The 23,222-nt window shown below is 37.0% G+C and overlaps 1 protein-coding gene and 1 long non-coding RNA gene across 2 annotated transcripts; one reads left to right on the top strand and one right to left on the bottom strand.

Moving 5' to 3' along the window:
- Positions 1-546: 546 nt before the first annotated feature.
- LOC131934990 (uncharacterized) lies at positions 547-8,090 on the top strand. Its single transcript, XR_009385859.1, has 4 exons — positions 547-741; positions 4,105-4,193; positions 7,629-7,693; positions 7,973-8,090. It is a non-coding gene; the product is annotated as an uncharacterized LOC131934990 (long non-coding RNA).
- Positions 8,091-13,164: 5,074 nt separating this feature from the next.
- Positions 13,165-13,890, bottom strand: LOC131934992 (craniofacial development protein 2-like). Its single transcript, XM_059291266.1, has one exon. The coding sequence runs from the start codon at positions 13,888-13,890 to the stop codon at positions 13,165-13,167; it is 726 nt and encodes a 241-aa protein (XP_059147249.1).
- Positions 13,891-23,222: the final 9,332 nt, after the last annotated feature.

The following is a 23,222-nucleotide window of genomic DNA, read 5'->3' on the forward strand; positions in this document are numbered from 1 at the left end:
ACAGAATTATCTGAATATATTAAATAAACTATTAAAATAGTAATATAAAATAGCGAACTATCGATTTTGCGCCCCCCCCCCCCCCAAATTAGGCCTAAATATAGTTATTCTTGTTGGTGTAAATGCGCCCTCACCTCCCTCATTAGAAAAGATCGTGGCGCTTTTTACCAGTTATTCTGCCTTTTCATTTTAATGTAGAAAATATCTGTTCTTTACTTCGACTGTATATAATTCAGAAATGAGCGATTTACATAATGTAGTGAATTTTTAGGAATGTCCATTGTGCTTATCAGGGCAAGAAGAAAAATTCGTATCTTAATAAATAGTTGTTATAGCATAAACACAGGATGAATTATTAGGCCAAGCTAGATGTTTAATTAGAGTATCTTAGTGTTAGTTAGGAGCAAGCCGATATTCTGGAAATCTACTTTAATTAGGCGTATTTGATGATATTTTTACGTTATTTGCATAGTTGATGTTTAAGAACAACTAATTGATGTTATATGTAATTTGTAACGGGAATAGTCTACGGTTTCAGATGATACGTTTATTAGAATTTTAGGAGATCGCAGTAAGTTTTTATATAGAGTTTTTTGGGGTAGGCTAGCACAAAAGCAGGGGAAATTTTCACAGGTAAGCGCTAGAATTCTTGCCGAGAGCAGGTGTCATCCGAGACGCTCGCAGGTTGGATATATAAACCGGCGAGTTAGCCTTAGAGAGGATGGAGAAACGGCGGCCCCTGTGAGTCTTTAAAGGCCGAAACTGAAATTTTTGTTTGCAGCCAAATCGCACCATACCAGGGCACCGGCGGACACGCCTGATTCAAATTAGTAACGCCACATCCTATCCATTGTCTATGACGCTGTTTAGACCCAACGTAGTCGCCATAGCGCTCACGGTAAAGAACAGGGTGCCAAATGGCATCCTGCCGGGGGGGCTCCAATGCAAAATTAAATCCCCCCTTCCACCACCATCCACCCACTCCCACCCTTCTCCATCCGAGAAACCTTATCGGGAGTATTCATCAACTTCCTAAAGTTTTATGGCCTGGGATAACTGCAATCGTCTTTTATTTGTATATACCGTGCATATAGAAAAATCGCACACTCCCGCGGCGCCACCCTTTCGAAATAAAAAAAAAAAATTTTTGCAGAACCCTTCCAATAGCGAGTTGCGAGTTAAGTCTTAACCTTCCACATAGGCAGAAAAGTCGCCCGCGAGTAAGCCTTATTTTCGCTCCAAATTCCCAGTAATTATTACATAATTAAAATATCGCATCTCTTGATATCCGCTCTCTGATCTTAGTATTAGTTATTCATTGTCACAGGCCTTGATTCTAATTATAATTTTATTAGTTTAAGTAGCCTACATACTAAATTATTACGGTTGAATAGGTCTAGATCTAGACTCTAGACTGTACATTTATTTTATTTTTAGATCTTTACATAAAAATAGGCTATTAGATCTTGATCTAGCTAGATCTACTAATTATATTCTAGATCATCAAGAATAGATTTAGAAAAATTTACTGATCTAGTAACTAGAATCTAGACAGTAACAAAATTAAAAAGAATCTAGATCTAGATTTAGTATTTAGATCAAAGATTCGAATATTCTAGATCTAGTAAAAATTAATCTAGATCTATTAAGAAATAGGGCTACGAAATTAAAAGACTGGAAGAATACACCGAAACGAACAAAAATGTAAAGAAACACATAAGGAAAGACAAACGGAGCTATTTGGAACTGCTGGCAAAAGAAGCGGAAGAAGCACTGTACCATGGTAATATTAGGGACGTGTACAATACAATTAAGAAGATATCTGGTAAGTACAGTAAGCCAGAGAGGCCAGTGAAAACCAAAGATGGAAAGACAATACCTGATGCGGAAGGACAGATGAAGAGATGGGTAGAACATTTTGAAGAACTACTGAATAAACCAACACCAGAGTGCACGCAAGACATACCACCAGCTGAAAGTGACCTCCCTATAGACTGCAACCCACCTTCAAAAGAAGAGATACATAGAGCTATAAAGCAGCTGAAAAATTGGAAGGCTCCAGGAATAGATGGTATACCGGCAGAAGCACTGACAGCAGATATAGAAACTAGCACCACACTACTATACACACTCTTCAAGAAAATCTGGGAAACGAACAAATACCAGAGGAGTGGAAGGAGGGACTACTCATAAAGCTTCCAAAGAAAGGCGATCTTAGTGCATGCTCTAACTATAGAGGGATAACACTTTTGTCCATCCCAGGCAAAGTCTTCAACAGAATATTATTAAACAGAATTAAGGAAGCCATAGATCCCCAGCTTCGAGATCAACAGGCGGGCTTTAGGAAGGAAAGGTCATGCATAGACCAAATTGCTACCCTGCGCATCATCATTGAACAGACCCAAGAGTGGAACTCATCTCTCTACATTAATTTCATAGACTATGAGAAGGCCTTTGATAGTCTGGATAGGCAGTCAATGTGGAAATTGTTGAGACACTACGGGGTGCCACAGAAAATAGTCAACATTATTATGTCTTCATATGAAGGTCTCAAATGTAGAGTAGTGCATGGCCAACAGACTACAGAGGCCTTCCCAGTACGGACCGGAGTAAGGCAGGGTTGCCTACTTTCACCATTCCTGTTCCTACTGGCCATAGACTGGGTTATGAAGATGTCAACAGAGAAAACGCGAAACGGTATACAGTGGACATTGTGGAGCCAGCTGGATGACCTGGACTTTGCTGACGACCTGGCCCTCCTTTCTCACACACAACAGCAAATGCAGGATAAAACCAACAGGGTTGCAAATTTTTCTACAAGCCTGGGTCTGAACATCCACAGAGGGAAAAGTAAAGTTCTCAAAGTCAATACATCAAACAACAACAACCCTATAACACTGGCAGAAGAAGCCCTAGAAGAAGTGGATAGATTCGCCTACCTTGGAAGTATTGTTGATAAGCAGGGTGGGACAGAAGCAGACATAAAAATAAGGACGGGTAAGGCAAGAGCAGTCTTCAACCAACTAAAAAATGTTTGGGGTTCGGGAGATTTAACCCTTAGAATAAAAATCCGGATCTTCAACACACTAGTAAAACCTGTTTTACTCTATGGAGCCGAGACATGTAGAATAACTGCTATAAATAAGAAGAAAATACAATCATTTATAAACGCATGTCTCAGAAAGATCCTGCGAATTCGCTGGCCTAAAACCATCAGAAATGATGTTCTATGGCAACGGACAAATCAACTGCCAGTGGAAGTAGAGATCCTCCAGAGAAAATGGAAATGGATTGGCCACACACTCAGGAAGCCTGTATCCAGCATAACAAGACAGGCCCTCACCTGGAATCCACAAGGCAGGAGGAAGAGAGGCAGACCAAGAAAGACCTGGAGACGTGACCTGGAAGAAGACACCAAGAAGATTGGATACACCTGGGAACAGTTGGAGAGACTAGCCCTGGACAGAGACGTCTGGAAAGCTCTTGTCAGCGGCCTATGTCCCAGTAGGGACGACAGGCAAACATGACATGACACACATTAAGAAATAGACTAGTTAATTTTGTTTAGGGCCTAGATCTAGTTACAATAATTATAATGTTTATTATTTTATTTTTGCATAAACTTGCATTCTATTTCATCCAAGGAGTAGATCTAGTCTAGATCTTGTATAAATAGTAAGACATTGTTATTGTTAAGATTAGATTTAGACTAGTTCAGGCATAAATCTCCATCAAATAGGCCTAGGCCTATATATATATATATATATATATATATATATATATATATATATATATATATATATATATATATATATATATATATATATAACTAGGCCTACATATAATTTTTTAGAAAGCCCTATATATAATATAATATATATATATATAACTAGGCCTATATATAATTTTTTATAAAGCCCTATGCTATGCCCTCTATTATTTCAGCAGATTATTTAGACCTCTTTATTAAGGCCAATTTCAGTACTTGGTAATCTTTTTAAAATATGAAATTAATACTAGACTTATAGTAAAAAAAATAGGCCTATACATAGGGCCTACAGCTTGAGTAAATTTGTTTTCCTTGTAAATCTTATTTGTTTATAGGCAAGACTAACCCAGTGTAAGGGGGATTGCTAATGTAATCAGAAAGTTGATGGCTGAGATAAAGTGGCTGAGGCTTGTGAATGGAATAGGTTGGTGGAACTTGTGTAGGGTAAGGTGGGGTAATTCCACACAGTATATACTGGATACTCTCTATTTTTAATGAGAGTAAAGTTTAATTAAAAGTTACTATTCCCTGTTTCTAAGAGGTCATTTCTTGTACTTTCTGATACTGTTAGAGAAGCGTTCACCTACATTCAAAACAAGAATTTTAATTTTATCTGCATCTATCTTCAACAACCCCTGCAATTTTTAAAAATATTTTTTTTTGTCTTATTTTTAATTGTTGTCAATTATTTATTGATTATATGAAAGCTTAATTATTTTTGTTTATAGTAACAGTTAATGATGCTAGATTCAGCCTTTAATTTAGAACAGGAAAGCATATTTTTTTCAATAGTAGGTGTGGGGCAATTCCACACACATGGTGTGGGGCAATTCCATACACTATAGTTTGGAATGTCCCATGTTGCTTTTTATACTCTTTAGAGGGTTTAGCTTTTATTTTAAACCATTTCAAATGGTTGTGGCTGATTCTGTAATTCACAACTCATGATTTAATCTTAAAAAATACTTGAATAGTACTAGATCTAGTACTATTTATTTTTTTTAAAAACTCTGCTATCAAAGTTAAGTAAAATTGCCACATACTTCTTTTATTTCTTTATCTATTATTATTTTTACTGTACCTATATTATTTATTATAATTTATGCAATATTTAGAGCTAAACATCCCCATACACACATTAGTAATTAGACTTTCTAACATTTAATTTTGTATTTATTTCAGAATGGTCCACAATTATAAACGAATAACTTCGGCCTATGACAGATGAGAGTAGAATTCAGGAGGAAGAAATTGAGACTTTCTCCTCACCCAGTGATGAAGACTGGTTGCCCCCATGCAAAATTGTTTTCAAGGGAAAAAATGTTTTTTACACATTTTTAAATACATGAATTTTAAAATTTTCATAATGTGTGCGGAATTGCCCCACTTGCCATGTTTTTGCAATAAAAGTGAAATATTTAAAATTTTTATTTTATTTTGTGAATTATTTTTATATTTGTTTGCCATCATATAAGTAATGCATGTCTAGTTTTACCCTCAATATTATATTGTGGTAGTGTTGATTTTAGATTTTTTACAAATTTTTTAGAAAAGTAGTGCATGGAATTACCCCGGGTTACCCTACAGCCCTATCTATGTTCAATGTCTCAGGTGGAAGTACATTTAGTAAGTAAGGAGGCTGAATTTATTTCTAATTTTTATATTTATTTTATATACCTTGCAATATGTTGAGCTAAATATATATTTTGTGAAATGGTCTGCTTAATTCTAATTCCATTTGCCCTTCTCTTTTCAGGTACAGTTTTCATGGAGATCCAGCTTTTATTCAAGGCTCATCTTAAAGAGAATGATGTGGCTGCTGGGACATAACTAAAATCTACATTCAACTGCTTGCAGATCTTAAGAAGCCTGGGGTTCTCGTGCAGCGCTGCAAGCACTCGGGCTGATTGGGAAGTTAATTTCTGGTCCTTTGATAGTTGATTTACAAGGACGCAAAGTGGCGATCAAATGTTTCTTAAAGTCATGGAAGCGTTGTTGACTTCTACTGAGTCTTTCTTGGTGCAACAGCTGGAGAGGTATCTGATGGGAAATCTGATTGGTGGCCAGTTAACTCATAAGTGGGAGCAAGGTGATCAGAGTGTGTCGCAATACAGTGGAAGGACTATTGAAAGGGTGCCAGCAACAAAACATAAGTCAGCTCTTGGGAGATGATTAGGATAATGCTGAGAATATGTCATCTGGCAGAATCACTGGTTGTTGACTTGCTTTGTAGGAATCTTGTTTTTCTTACTGAATAATTGCTAATCAAGAGTTACAGAGTACTACTTTCATTTGTAGTATAGAAATTAACTATTTTTTAACATTAGTGTTACTGAAAAAATGCTTGCTGTGAATTGTAAAAATTTTGAAAACTAACACTAATAATGTTTATAATTATGTTTTGTTTTCATAATGTAAAAAAATAATTACATTTTAATTACGTAACTTATTTTTCAGGGTAATTTGAATCAGCAAGATAATCCTAGAATCATTTGTTACGTGCTTCAAACTAATTTAAACTATTTTCTTTTTCAGTTTGATCACTCTTGTAACGCTTTTTAAAAATGTATTTCTTTTCCTTATATGTGCGAATTGAAATAGTATCTAAAGATTAATTACAATTGATGCTTTAGAAAATTGTTTTTAAAAACTAAAGTAATCCAAGAAATTTGTTGTCACTTATTTTTTTTTCCGGCATACACTCAAGGCATGGTGTTTATTCCTTGATAGTTAATACTATTTTTCTTCTTGAAAGGGATCGTAATGAGACGAGGCTGATTTCTTGTACTGTAGATTTGTTTCTTCACATTAATTATGATTATGTAACTGTTTTACATTACTATGTTGATTGTAGATTATACAAAGGCTAAATTTAGGTTGTCGCTATGTAATTTATTTCTTTGCTCTGATAAACATATTTTTAAATTATTGCAAACAAAATTATTTTTTTTACTTTGCCATTCTCCTAAATGTTTCTATTTTATTAGACAAAATCAAAATTCATGTGGTGATCTGGTAACTGTATTTTAATAATTTATATTTCTTTTAGCAAACATTGAAATGTCTGTATTGTCAGTATTGTAACATTGAATTGTTTACTAGTAATAAATAAATACTTGTACACACTTTGACAGCTGTTTACTTTTTATTTTATTTTATAAATTTATTACGGCCTACTGATATAGACACTGATATCAAGTACAAAGGGGTGGGGGGGGGGTGTCTGAGAAACTAACGTCAAGGCAACCAGTTGCAACTTTCATTTATCATGTAGTGTGTATGTAGGTCTACTCTACTTCATCTACCCAAGTAATATCGTTCATTACAATACGATCGTGTGCAGTAATATGTGCTTGTGCATTTCTATAATATAATAATAGTAGTAACAGTATTAAATATTAACAATTCGTTTTACAATAACTAGATCTAGTTTTATTTAAACCTACATTAATTTTTTTTTTGTACATGGAGCAATAAGTCAATATGTTATGAGGCTGACAATGGCATGTAATTACTCATTCAAATCACATCCAGTCCAGTTTTATATCTTTTTAAATATTTGTTTTGCAAAATATGATAATTTGCAGGCAGGATGTTTGATTTGTATATATATATGTATATATATATATATATATAAATATATATATATATATATATATATATATATATATATATATATATATATATATATATATATATATATATATATATATATATATATATATATATATATATATATATATATATATATATATATATATATATATATATAAAATATAAAAAAAAATATTTATAATCATTTAGTGGTTTGTCATACAAATTAGAATAATTAACTTTATTTGTCTTAACTGCTCAACAGGAATTAGGGATAATTAATGAGCGTCAAGCTGATACAGTAGAAGAACTGAAGAATTTATACACAATGTAAATATTGATAAATTTTAAGGCTTACTTTTTTTAAGGATACATGTAGTCTTTTGGGAGAAAGGAATTAGATTATTTAAATTAGGCCTAATAGTTTATTTCTCTAGCTCATGTTTCACTTACAAGAACTTAAATTTTTTTTACCTTAAAATTTTATAGATATCTATGCCATGATTCATTTCATTCAATCACTTTTTTCTTGTTTTGTTTTGATTTTTTTTTGTGCTGGTTTCATTATTTCAGATGAATTTTTAATAAAATCATTTTGTTTTGTTTCAGGAAGTGAAAAGTGATGTAAAAACAACTAATACTTCCTTCTATTGTAGTTAAACAAGAATCTGCAAATGCCAATAATTGCAATAATCTTGATATATACATTTTTAGCTTTATAATGCAATTGTTAGGTTTGATAAATAAATTATTTCTCAAAATTTGATGAAGGGTTACTTACTGTGTACAAAAGATGTTAGTGTTAGTGATTAAAAGTTGAAAAGTGTTGTACGTATAGTATTCCCAGCACCATTTGACATTAAAAAAGCTGAAGCTCTGTAAAAAAAAAAAAACTAAAAATAAAACAAACTAGGAATGCTGTTTCTCTTAGCTGAGCACATATTTGGACAAGAACTTAATTGTTTACCAGAGAATACTGGGACCCAGTTTGTACTCCAATCAAAAAGTGCCTATGGTTAATATTATTAAGTTAAAGAAAAGTATCAAACAAACAGGATAATATTAATAATAAATACCTCCACACTAGAGAAGTATGGAATTCAAATCAACTTTGATGTTGCTAATTGCTATACTGGCCATAATTGGGCTACATTGACTTTTGCAGAGGTAGGCAACTGTTTTGTTTAACTTTAGATGTCGACTAAATAAAGAAGAAAACTGACACGCCAATACCAAAATCAAGAGCTTGTAAATTTCGTGGTAGCTAAACCACGAAATGTTCTGAGTTCAATCTCCCGTGTAGATGAGGCTCTATAGTTGGGGATAGCAACCCATCTTGGGGATACAACGCTTGTTCTTGAATTTAAAAAGGATAAGAAAAGAAATCCAGAAGAAAAGCAGCTGAACGAAGAAGAAAAAGGCTGGATATATTGGGTATCAACTGTACAATTTTAACCGACACACATTTCAAGCTAAACATGAACTTCAATGACAAAGTTCAGTGAAGCCATAATGTTGATTTTTGACCGAATGAAGGACAACGATATTGTTATCTCATGCAAAGTTAAGGTTTATTGTCTTAAACACATAATCGTGGATTGATTTAGACTAAGACTTCCAAGAAGTTGGTAAAAGCTCTATCCACCCTGTTAAATAAGCCGACAACGATGGCTCTTCTTATTTCTTTTGTCAAAGACAAGAGAAATAAGTTGCTTTCAAGAACTTGCATGAGCTTCGATTACCTACAAAAGGCTACAAAGTTTGGAATCTCGGCATGTTTATCCACCCCAGAGTAATTACCCCCAGTCAATTATCCCCCGCCCTTGAGGACATCCTCCCTCACCCCCCCCCCCCACCCCCCCACCCCCCCCACGGACACAGCCAACTCTAGGCATAGGTTTTAGCCTAACCTTGACCATAACACTAACTCTGATCCTAACCCCAAATCTAGCCCTAACCCTAGCCATAATCATAACGTAAGCCCTAACGCTAACGCTAACCCTAACATTAGCCTTAACGCTAACCCTTACCCTAGCCCAAGCCCAAACCCTAACCCTAACCCTAACCCTAACCCTAACCCTGACCCTAACTCTAGCCCTAACCCTAGCCATAGCCATAGCCATAGCCATAGCCATAGCCCCAACCCTTACCCTAACCCTAACCCTAACCCTAGCTGTACTTTAAGAGCGGTAATGTCGGGGGGGAAGGGGGGGAGGGAAAAACTAATAAGCTGTAATTCCTACTATTTAATACATTTGATCAACACAATGTCGTCACATATGTGAAAGAAAATAAGCGATGATTTTATTATTTGTATCCTTAAAAAATGAAAAATAAATGCTACGCCATTAACTCAACCCTCTTTCCCCTCGTTACATATCGTCACATAAAGCCACCGCCCACAATGATGGTGACGTCAATATACAATCATAAAGTGGTCACCCATTAACGACGACTCACTCTTCAGACGACTTTGCACCCAATCCCCCATTCTCGAATTGTAATACATTTTCACAAAAAGCCGGATCTTCCTACTCCCCCCCCCCCCTCTTTAAAAACACCACACCTCAACACATAACCCGTCCGCCCTCCCCCAGAAACTGCATTTTTGTTTGATAGATTCTTTTCTATAATATGTACTGACCTCGATAAACATTGCGTTAATCAATGAATTAATACCAAAAGCAATATTTCAAAGCCCGAAACAACGGATGAAAGCAAAAATGTGTGGTCAGACTTTCTGATCACCCCTTCCATAAATTAAAAAAAAAGCCTAAATCCCCTTTAATACTAAAGGAGAGTATGGACGTTGATGGAGGATCACGAAGTTAAAAATTAAAAGTGCAAAATTTCAGGAAAACATGGTACATATTTTCCTTAGGTATAAAAAAGGTATTTATAATGTGTTTTAAATTATTAAACCAGCCTTACTGCGGTCTCAGAAGGCAGACTGATGCAATATTTTAAGAGGGTTCCATAAATACATTAGCAATCACGTATTAATTGACGCTTGACCTTGATTTCTAAATCTGAACAATTTAAACGTAAACAAGGCTTTCATCATAGTTGTTGAGGCGCAAATTCTACCGCACACAGTAGCCCATCGTATCCATAATGTATCGCACTCCGTAACGAACGTAGGCGTAATAGTGTTTATGAGGGACCCACATAGGGGCGCTGGAATACGCCCGCAGTGTAGTTTCACCCCTGTTCAGGATGCCCAATCCCGGGCGACTAACGACGACACTTTTTTCAGTAGACAAAAATTTCCCTACTGTAGGGCGCTATTTAAAACTCATAGTTACTCTGGAAGCCAGGGTCGCACCGGATCAAACAACTGCTTGGGCCCAGGGGACTCTTTAGGTGCAGGTTGTTGAAAATAAGTAGTTTCCTCACCCCTTGTGCACCTCGCCTAATGTACGGATCCAGGGTTCTCTGGGCTCCAACTTGCACAAACGGGGCGCTGCCATCCGATAATTAATTTTGGTAAATTATTGAATACCCTCTTGGGTATTTTCGACAGTTAAGCTGCACCCCTGATGTTGTCTTTTCATCGGCCCCACTAATTGTAGTCGCGCACATGAATAAATAGTAAAACTGCACTATGTGTGGCATCCGGCGCCTACATTCTTTTTAAAGAGCGACCTTCACTAGGAATACGTAATAGTGAAGTAGAACACGCTTAGACGACCGCCCGGGTGTCAGGGACGTAGTGGGGTGCTCTCGGGAGAGCTATATATAACTGCATTTGGTGACTTCCCATTTCGCCTATTGGTGTCAATTTGTGCACATAATCCATCTATTAATTCATGTGGAAAAAGTATCGTTTTCATCGTAAATTATTAGATTTTGGTATCAGCCCCTCTTTGGTCGTCGCTTGGCAAATCTGTTATCCAAATACTATGCATTCACCTGTAAATTTTGCAGTTTGTGTCATCTTCCCTCACCCTCACCCCCCCCCCCCCCCCCCACCCCAAACCAACACCCTTTGGGTGGTAATTTTTTAACGTGCACAGTCAACAGTAGATTTTTATCTGCAGTCAGTTATTAGTACAGTTAACTCTCATTAGTCATATACTGAACTCGCAAAATGAATACTTCTTCTATATATTTTGCAATTTTTCGCCATAGTGTCATCCCCGAAATTTTGCCACCTTGCGCAGTCCGCAGCCCCGCACCCAACTTGTGACGCCTCTGGTTAGGGGTACAACTTAAGTACAGTAGTGATAAGTTTAAAAGAGGTCAGAGACATGCCTATTGTATCGATTATATATATATATATATATATATATATATATATATATATATATATATATATATATATATATATATATATATATATATATATATATATATATATATATATATATATATATATATATATATATATATATATATATATATATATATATATATATATATATATATATATATATATATATATATATATATATATATATATATATATATATATATATATATATATATATATATATCGGGGGGGGGGGTTATAGCCCTCTGACACACCCTTGTACGCCACTACATAATCATGTTCTTAAGATTATATACCACGTTCTATATATATATTCTGCAATTTTATATTTGTAATAACATTACGTTTAAAATTCGATTATAAAATGGGCCTTTATATTATTTATTATTTTTATATTTTGCAATTTTACTATGTATTTCTTGCTGTATAGCCTAGATTCTATAATAATATACTAATATATTCTATATTCCACAATACTATATTATATCTTTTTGTAATCTCTGCTCTAATGTTTTCTATACTGACTAATCAATATTCTGTAATTCTAAATTGTGTATAAATGAATCATACAATCTCTAAAACTAATCATAACTTTGATCACAATTAAACTCAGCAACCCATGTTTTGCGATGTTTTCTTTTTCTTTTCTTTTCGGGCCTTAATATCTTTCTCTATTGGCTGTTGCTTTAAAATTTGCCACAGGTCTATGTTTATTTTCTCTGGCCATCTTATTTTGAGTATATGACGTAGGTATTTGTTTACGAACGCCTTTAGCCTATCAGTATGTCTTCGTAACCCTCCAGGTCTCCGAGCCATAGAGTAGCACTGCCTTAACATTTGTGTTAAAAATCTCAATTTTGCTCCGGAGTGACAGGGCCGTGGACCTCCACATCGGGCGCAGCGAGTTGAAGGCACATCTAGCCTTGTTGATACGGCATTTTATGTCCTCGTCTGCTCCCCCGTCCTTATTGATCACGCTTCCCAGATATGTGAATGTGTTTCTCGTAAATCTTCTCCATTTAGCTGTATCGGCAGGTCCTGGCTGTTATTGATTCTGATGACCTCTGTTTTGTTTTTATTGATTTTTAGTCCAATTTTGGAGGCTTCTTCAGACAGCTGATTTAGTTTGGCTTGCGTGTGTTGATGCTTAGGAGATAGTAGGCAGATGTCATCGGCAAAATCAAGATCCTCCAACCTTTTTGTGAAACTCCACTGGATTCCTGTGTCGTTTTTTGTCTTTTTTTTTTCTTCTCCCCAATATGTCAGTGCATGTTGACTTCCATAGTTCCTGTATTCCTTGCCATTTTTGCTCTACTGTTTCCTCTACTGTATCCTCTGCCAGGCTGGAGAGTCCTTCATACCTATTTTTTACTGCGCAGTTAAAGTCTTCCTTTATTTTTGGACACTTAAGAAATGTTGTATTGAATGGTGCGGTTTATTAGCTCGATCCCTGTAGGATTTTAGTTTTAATTTTAATATCGCAACCACGAGTTGGTGGTCTGAGGCTGCATCTGCACCTCGTTTCGTCCTAATCCATTAAACTTCTTATCCACTTTCTGGAAACTGTGATGTGATCAATTTGGTTTTTTGTTTTGCCATCTGGTGACGTCCAGGAGGTCTTATGTATATCTTTATGAGAGAAAATTGTCCCCCCTATAATTAGATCATTAAATGCGCAGAAATCAGCAAAGAGTTCCCCGTTTTCATTTATTATGCCTATTTCATTTTTCCCCATTGTGAGCTCCCGTTCTTTATTTTCTGTTCCAACTTTGGCATTCATGTCTCCCATTACTATCTTTATATATCTTTTTGGTGATTTGTCGATTTGAGCCTCTTCATCTGTTGCAGCATTTGTGGGTGCATAGCACTGGATTAAAGTTGTTTTCCTTCCCTTGGCATTGAAACGAGCTGCTATGAGTCGTGGTGAGACTGGCTCCCATGCAATCAAAGCATTTGTTGCTTCTGGAGACATCATTATGGCTACACCTTGCGTGTGTTTATGATCTTCGTCCTCGTGACCTGAGTAGACGACAGTCTCTCCCGAGACCAACCTAGTTTGGCCACTGCCGTTCCATCGTGTCTCACTTAGTCCTAGGACCTTTAATTTATACCTCCTCATTTCTTTGGCGACCTGGGCTGATCTGCTGCTTTCATATAGGGTTCTGATGTCCCAGGTCCCTAATCTGGTTTTGTTTTTGGGCGTTAGGAGATTTGTCAGCAAACTAGCTTTCGTTAGGCTTTCACTAGTAGACATCATGGGCTCTTCTAGAGAGGATCCCCCTTGACCAAGTCGGTGTTGGATTTGTGTACTTGCAGTTTCTGTAGCGGTATGTTTTTTTACGAGATAAGGTTGCTAGCCTTATGTTTCAACCCCCAACCTGGAGGACCAGGGTCTGATCCCTACCCGCGCAGACCTTCCCAGCTTGGTTGAACCTACCAGGAGTTTACACTCCCGCTGGTATAGCTCTGGGGGTGGTCAGGATACAGAAGCTGCCAAGCCACGACAAGGCTCTAACACCGGATGGCAGTTAATTCCTATAATTAGGTCTAATTAGGCTATTAAATAAATAATAGATCTGACAGTATTGGACCTTAGAGGACATAGAGAGCTGAATACTTAACTAAACATCATTTTAAAAAATTATGGTAAGCTAAGTGAGTTTAACTATTTTATTTATATATCTAGATAGGCCTAGGCTATAATATACTCTATAGTGATAGCCGCAGAGTAGCGTATAGCATAAAAAATTAAAATTAAATCTATAAGCAACATTAAGCCTCTGCCCTGATGCGTAATTAAAAACTAAAGCCTAATAAGCCTTTCCTAATAATTTAAAATTAGGCATTTGGCCTAATTTAAATAATTTAGCCTATATAATATATGAATAGTCTAAAACTACTTGTAAGACCTAATAGATTAATAACTAAGAGAGTGCGGCCTCTATCCGATATTATATAATATATGCTCAATCAATATCATAATAACTTACACTGATTACATTAATTTACATAAGGCCATAACATCGTAACTAATGGCTCATACTATTTCTACTAATAAAATAGGCTTGATCTAGTTTTAACTTAGGCCAAATTAAATTAGTAATTATAATTAAGTAGGCCATTTTATAACTATAATATTTTTAGTAGATGGCTGAGCCTTAAATTTAAATACTAAAATAGATTTAGCCTACTAGGCCTATTGTAGATCTAATTAATAATTTATTTTTCATTTAGAATTTCAAATCTCCTATTTATTATAATTGAGTCCCAATACAAATATGTCATAGGCCTAAATAAATTATTTTTATTTTATTGAGCCCTTAATGCAGGGGTCTCCAAACTACGGCCCGCGGGCTGAATGCGGCCCGCGAGGTCCTCTCATCCGGCCCGCGGAGATCTTTTTGTCCACGGACAAAAATGTTTGTTAGAGGTGGCTGAGGAACTTTGCCCAGAAATTTCAAAACAATTACAAAATGTAGCTTTTGGTACAACTACCGTTGCCCACCGTGTTGCAGATATTGGTGAAAACATGTTGACTCAAGTTTCGCAATTTTTCAATTGTAATAGATGAGTCGCTGGACAGATGTTCCACCTCTCAACTGCTTGTGTTTATTAGAAGTGTGGATGAAGACATGAACATAACACAAAAGCTGGCTTCCCTACATAACATGTATAGCACTGTTACCGGAGATGATATATTCAATGAGTTGAAAAAAAACATTTGCTGATTATAACTTCATATAGGTCTTCAAGGCGTAAGCAACAGCTGCCCCCCCCCCCCCCCCCCGCTCATGATCAAAGACCTCCAGCTGCAGTTTCAGTGGGGATTTTCGGATTTGGATTCAAAGGGAGAACTGAGACGGTTTCAAAACCCATTTGAAGAAAATGTAGCCAGTTGCCCAGATGAACTGCAGCTGGAGGTCATTGAATTGCAAGCAAATGACCTCTTTAGAGACTAGTTCAAAGAAGGACGGGTGGGTTTTTTTAAAAACGTTTTTGACCAAGAAGGCTTTTCTAAAACTTGCATCAAAGTATCAAATTTTGCAACAACATATCATACCTGGTTTAACAAACATTTTCAAAAATGAAATACGCGAAGAACGATTTGAGAACAAATCGGACCTGGAGTGTGTTGTTGGCCCCCGACAGTGTTTCTTTCAGACTTTTTTCTCCGGGGGTGGGGGTTGACGACGACACTTGAAATTTGTATATATTTATATATAATTTATATTTGGGGGGGGGGGGGGCAGACATTTTCGGGGGCTGAGGGGCTCTACAACCCTGAAGAGATGCCTGGAAAAAAACTGGCCCCCGGACTGATTTTTGATAGTTAATGCGGCCCTCGGGCTGAAAAGTTTGGAGACCCCTGCCTTAATGTATAAGATGTGATCTGTTTTTTTTAATAAAAATAAGTCGATACAATACACGAATGACATTCTTATTCATTGCTCATGATTCTCTGACTGAACTAGCGATTTCTTATCTAATATCTAGTACTACTTTAGGTCTATTTAATTATTTATATTAGTAGGCTGAACAAAATAATGTATTACTATATTGGCCTATATTATAGGCCTGTTATTCTATAATTATTTTGTTTTCTTTCAATACATAGTAGATCCAGTGGTATGTCAACATTCTAGTGCCTAGACATACGAGATTTTTTAAATACGAGCAGGTGAGCGAGTAACATTTCGCTTTGAGTTACAAGCAAAATTTGAGATACCATATTCTGTGGCTTTCACAGTTCAAGGAAAAGAAATACCCAAAAAAAATGCAAATGATTATTCATGGCAGTTATTTAATTTTAATAATACGCGTCTTACTCATATTTGCAACATTATGAAAGGGACAAAGAAATAAACTTCCTAAACAAGTTTTATTTTAAGCTACCAGCACATGAAAGTGACTTAAATAAAGCATGGCGAAAAAGAAAAGAAAATCTGTCACGAAATTTATGTCTTTTAAGCTAACGTAATAATTTTATTTAGGCTAGTATTTTAGTGAAACCACCAAAGGGTTTTATTCTCATCGACACAATCGGAGAGAGGCTGAACGATTCTTTGTCTTATGGTAAGAATTATGGTTATATATAGAGTACGATTTACAATCAGGATTCTATCTTGTTGGAATGGTGGATGGGTGCGGTAATTGACAGGGGGGTAATTGCTCCGGGGGGTTGTGGTAAATATGGGGTAAATATCCGGGGGGGGGGGGAATGTCCGGGGGGGTGGGAATGTCATGTAGCCGTTCAGTATATGCTTTGGTTTGTGTTAGGATTGTTACATATAAGTATTCGCATAGATTTAGAGTAGCGACCCTTTTGTTTACAGGTAATCATTACCCTTCAAACTATAGTCTATTTTAGTTATATTGAGATTAAAGAATGTAAATAAATAGTACACATAATTCTGTAGAATAGGAACGATTGGGAGGGAAGTGACATATAGCGCAGGAAATTTAGAGGTTAGGTAGGGTATAAATGTTGGGGTTAGGAATGTTTGGCGGTCCATTCTCTAATAGGCAGTCTAGGTCTCGTTCGTACTTTCAAACATTAAAGAAGTTAATTATATTTATTGTCGCCCCTGTCCTCTCATCACAACAGTTGGGTGGCGTTTACCTTGTAATGTAAAAATAAATAGGATATAATTGAGTTAGTTCTAAGTGAGCTTTCATACAAGCCCAACGCACTAGTTAAGGCTGTCGCAAAAGATGTAACATATGTCAATGATGTCAATGAATTTTCATTAAAAGAAAAAGATGTCTAGTGCAGTTTACGAAACTAACGACCGTCGCCGATACTTTTTCTATAAGCGGAAATTTCTGTGTGCTTTTTACTCTTTGCGCTTTTTTGTGTTTGCGCTTTTTGTTTGTGGCTTTTTTCCGTTGCGCTTCTTAATGGGAACCATACATATAATCTATATATATAAAAAGCAATGTATGTCTGTGTGTCTGTGTGTCCTTTATGCATTACTACACCTCTCATCACATCGCCGTGACACTTTGGGAAGTTGTTGAGAATATTCCTGGGGAGGTTTCTGCGGAAAAAAATTTTTCAAATTCGCAGGGGTGGCGCCCCGGCAGGGCGCGATTTGTTTTTCTCTATATACGGTATATAAAAATAAAAAGTTGATTTTGGTTTGACATCGTTCATCTGCTGGCCATGAGACTTTGGGGAGTTCATAATAACACTCTAAGGAAGGGTTCTGTAAAAAAATAATTTTTAATTTTGCAAGGGCGGCGCCACGGGAGGGTGCGATTTTTCTCACTATACGGGATATAAAAATAAAAGTTGATTTTGGTGTGACACCGTTATCCGATAGCCATGAGACTTTGGGGGAGTTGATTGGGACACTCCAGGGAAGGTTTCTGTAAAAAAATCTTTTTTTTTTTTAATTTCGCAAGGGCGGCGCTACGGAATGGTGGGATTTTTCTCAATATACGGTATATAAAAATAAAAGTCGATTTTGGTTTTACACCATTTATCTGATCGCCATCAAACTTTGGGGAGTTGATTAGAACAATTCAGGGAAGGGTTCTGTAAAACAAATAATCATTTTTTAATTTCGCAAGGGCGGCGCCACGGGAGGCTGCGATTTTTCTCTATATACGGTTTATAAAAATAAAAGTCTATTTCGGTTTCACACCGTTCATCCGTGTACCATGAAACTTTGGGGAGATGATTAGATCACTCAATGGTAGGGTTCTGCAAAAAAATATTTTTTTAATATTGCAATGGCGGCGCCCCCCGGGGGGGGGGGGGGGAGCGATTTTTTTTCTCTATACACGGTATATAAAAAACACAACAGCAGTAAAACTACAACAGGCTTCTAAAAATAACTTTGTAACGCGAGGAAATCCTTCTGTACAGTTTCGTCAACTTGCGAAAGATGAAAAAATAACTTTTTGAATATGAGGAGCCTACTGTAGAGTTTCGTCTCTTTGCGAATGATGCAATAAGCATCTCTTATTAGACGATCCAGTCAGAAATTGAGATCGAGCATCTAATAATAGACCATTAGTAAAGCTAGCATATTGCATCAGTCACACTGATGTTTAAAACACGTCAAATAATTTTTTTACGTGTGTAAAAAAAATCCTGTTCATTTGTTTCACTTTAGCGAATGACGAAATCTGCATCATTATTAACAGGAGGCTATTTGGCACGATGGCGCCTGTTAGTTTTAGGGAGCCAGGGGTCGTACGCCGCGCCTATGCGGTAGTGTAATCGGGAGGTGGAGGCCCTGAGAGCGCCCCTCTATGTCTCTGACACATGGGCGGTCACCGAAGTGTGTTCTACCATATTATTTCGGTGAGTGATTAATGTACACTCAATGTTTTCATGCGGTAAAGTAGGTAAACCCGTGTCCCGATATTTATGATCCAAGCGGAGGCTTTGTTTACATTTAAATAACTCATTTTTAGAAAAGACGTCACGCGTTTAAAAACAAATGATTGGTAATGCATTGGTGATATCTTTCTAATATATTTCGTCAGACTTTCTTCTATCCCCGCGGCAACGCGTGGGGGTCGGGTACGCTAGTATGTATATATAATATATATTTACATATTAGTAAACTGTCTCACCAAATATTAAATTAAACCACCTAACTAATTTCATATTATATTTACATATTACACATATAATATGGGTCCGGGAAAAAAAAAGTTGCGGGGTCGGGGTGGGGGGGGGGGGCGCTTTAATAAGTTTTGCCTAGGGCGCCAAATAACCTGGCGGCGGCATTGCCCCTCAGTAATCTATATTGTGTGTTGTATACGTTTTGCATAAAAACAGCCTTTGTACTGTGTCGGCCTCGTTAATATAACCCGGTCAAATCGCCCACCGACAAAACAACCCAGTCAAAATGGCCCCGACTATTGGCTCCAGTCAAATGTGCTCCCGTCATATTGACTCCCGACAAATAGGCTCAGGACATATTGGCTCTCGACAAAGCGGCTCCCGATATATTTTGTTAACAGAAACCTTCCCGGCATATTCTCATCAAATCCTTAAAGTTTTATAGCACTCGGATAAAAGGTGTCGAACCGCATTTGACTTTCATTTTTTTAATATACAGTATATAGAGCAGAGTCGCACTCTCCCGGGGCGCCACCCGTACGAAATTTTTTTTGTTTGTTGCAAAACCCTTCCCTGCAGTTTTCTTATCAACTCCCCAAAGTTTCATGGCGATCGTGTGAAAAGTGTTACTGCAATTCACTTTTATAATTTTTATATACCGCATGTAGAGGAAAATCGCACCCTCCCGATACGCCGCACTTGCGAAATTAAAAAATATTTTTTTGCAGAACCCTTCCCTGGAGTGTTCTGATCAACTCCCCGAAGTTTGATGGCAATCGGGTGAACGGTGTGAAACTGCAATCGACTTTTATTTTTATATACCGTATATTGAGAAAAAACAAATCGCGCCCTGCGAATTTGAAAAAAAAATTCCCGCAGAAACCTCCCCAAAGTTTCATGGCGATCGGATGAAAGGTGTAGTAACGCAAAAAAGACAGACAGACAAACAAACAAACAAACAAACACACACATTGCTTTATATATTACTAGCGTACCCGTCCCCCGCACGTTGCCGCGGGGATAGAAGAAAGTTTGACGACATATATTAGAAGGATTTTACCAACGCGTTGCCAATCATATGTTCTTAGACGCGTGACCGTCTTTTCTAAAAGTGAGTTATTTAAATGTAAACAATGCCTGCGCTTGGATCATAAATATCGGGACACGGGTTTACCTACACTACCGCATGAAAACATTGGGTGTACATTAATCACTCACCGAAATAATATGGTAGAACACACTTCGGTGACCGCCTATGTGTCAGAGACGTAGAGGGGCGCTCTAATGGCCCCCACCCCCCGATTACACTAACGCAAAGGCGCGGCGTACGACCCCTGGCCCCTTAAAACTAACAGGCACCATCGTGCCAAATAGTATCCTGTTAATTAATAATGATGCAGATTTCGTCATTCACTAAAGTGACACTAATGAACAGGTTTTTTTCTTTAACACTTAAAAAAATTATTTGACGTGTTTTAAACATCAGTGTGACTGATGCAATATGCTAGCGTTACTAATGGTCTACTATTAGATGCTCGATCTCAATTTCTGACTGGATCGTCTAATAATAGATGCTTATTGCATCATTCGCAAAGTGACGAAACTCTACAGTAGGCTCCTCATATTCAAAAAGTTATTTTTTCATCTTTCGCAAGGTGACGAAACTGTACAGAAGGATTTCCTCGCGTTACAAAGTTATTTTTAGAAGCATGTTGAAGTTTTACCGCTGAATATAGTAGTACCCCTTACTCGCTATGCAGGACGCTCGATTAACGGATGCCAAGTGCCAACATACTCGCTCTAAAACTTTAGGCGCCAAACCGTGTATTGACGAAAATTGTACCCAACATGGCGCCGCCCATAAGAAACTTTAGTTTTCTTTTTCGCAGAAATATTCTCGAAAGTATTCTCATCTACTCCTTAAAGTTTTATGGCACTCGGATGAACCGCATCAGAGATTTATTTTGTATATACCGTGTATAGAAAAAAAATCGCTCCCCCCGGGGGCTCCGCCCTTGCAATATTAATAAACATTTTTTTGCAGAACCCTACCATTGAGTGATCTAATCATCTCCCCAAAGTTTCATGGTACACGGATGAACGGTGTGAAACCGAAATAGACTTTTATTTTTATAAACCATATATAGAGAAAAATCGCAGCCTCCCGTGAGGCCGCCCTTGCAAAATTAAAAAAAAAAGGATTTTTTTTTACAGAACCCTTCCCTGAATTGGTCTAATCAATTCCCCCAACGTCTCATGGCTATCGGATAACGGTGTCACACCAAAATCGACGTATTTTTATAAACCGTATACAGAGAAAAATCGCACCCTCCCGTGGCGCCGCCCTTGCGAAATTAAAAATGATTTTTTTACAGAACCCTTCCCTAGAGTTTTATAATGAACTCCCCAAAGTTTCATGCCTATCGGATAAACTGTGTCACTGCAATTCACTTTTATTATTTTTATACACCGTTAATAGAAAAAAAATCGGACCCTCCCGTGGCGCCGCCCTTGCGAAATTAAAAATTATTTTTTCACAGAACCCTTCCCTATAGTGGTATAATGAATTCCCCAAAGTCTCATGGCTATCGGATGAACGATGCCAAACCAAAATCGACTTTTATTTTTATATACCGTATATAGAAAAAAACAAATCGCGCCGTGTCGGTGCGCCACCCCTGCGAATTTTAAATATTTTTTTTTTCGCAGAAACCTAACCAGGTATATTGTCAACAACTTCCTAAAGTTTCATGGCGATCTTGTGAACGGTGTCACGGCAATTCAGTTTTATTATTTTTATATACCGTATATAGAGAAAAATCGCACCCTCTCGTGGCGCCGCCCTTGCGAAATTAAAAATGATTTTTGTACAGAACCCTTCCCTAGAGTGTTTTAATCAACTCCCCAAAGTTTCATGCCTATCGGATAAAACGGGGTGAAATCAAAATAGACTTTTATTTTTATATATCGTATATAGAGAAAAAACATATCGCGCCCTACCGGGGCGCCACCCCTGCGAATTTGAATTTTTTTTCGCAGAAACCTCCCCAGGAATACTCTCAACAACTTCCCGAAGTTTCATGGCGATGTGATAAGAGGAGTTGTAATGCATAAAAGACACACAGACACACACATACATTGCTTTATATATATATATATATATATATATATATATATATATATATATATATATATATATATATATATATATATATATATATATATATAAAGCAATGTATGTTTGTGTCTGTGTGTCTTTTATGCATTACCACACCTCTTATCACATCGCCATGAAACTTCGGGAAGTTTGATGGATGGATGGATGGATGGATGGATGGATGGATGGATGGATGGATGGATGGATGGATGGATGGATGGATGGATGGATGGATGGATGGATGGATGGATGGATGGATGGATGGATGGATGGATGGATGGATGGATGGATGGATGGATGGATGGATGGATGGATGGATGGATGGATGGATGGATGGATGGATGGATGGATGGATGGATGGATGGATGGATGGATGGATGGATGGATGGATGGATGGATGGATGGATGGATGGATGGATGGATGGATGGATGGATGGATGGATGGATGGATGGATGGATGGATGGATGGATGGATGGATGGATGGATGGATGGATGGATGGATGGATGGATGGATGGATGGATGGATGGATGGATGGATGGATGGATGGATGGATGGATGGATGGATGGATGGATGGATGGATGGATGGATGGATGGATGGATGGATGGATGGATCTAGATACTCATAGATAGATAAGGGGCCTACTAGATTTATTCTTATACAACCTACGCACACGCAATATAGCCTACAGTACAGGCTAATTAAATTTAATTAATCTAAGTTGATTTGCACTTTCTGAATATTTAAATTTAATACATAACAATATTAACAAAATCCACGCAAATACACATTTGTGATTTTTTTCCCTGTGAGTTTTTGCTGGTTTTTTCCTGTTTTATTTTTCCTGTG

Source organism: Physella acuta, unplaced genomic scaffold, assembly GCF_028476545.2.
Source record: "Physella acuta isolate Inbredline_101_S28 unplaced genomic scaffold, ASM2847654v3 ptg000127l, whole genome shotgun sequence".
NCBI classification, from domain to species: domain Eukaryota; kingdom Metazoa; phylum Mollusca; class Gastropoda; family Physidae; genus Physella; species Physella acuta.

Excerpts from the sequence above, each read along its gene's own strand:
- LOC131934992 (XM_059291266.1), bottom strand. The coding sequence starts at position 13,890 with ATGTCTACTAGTGAAAGCCTAACGAAAGCTAGTTTGCTGACAAATCTC.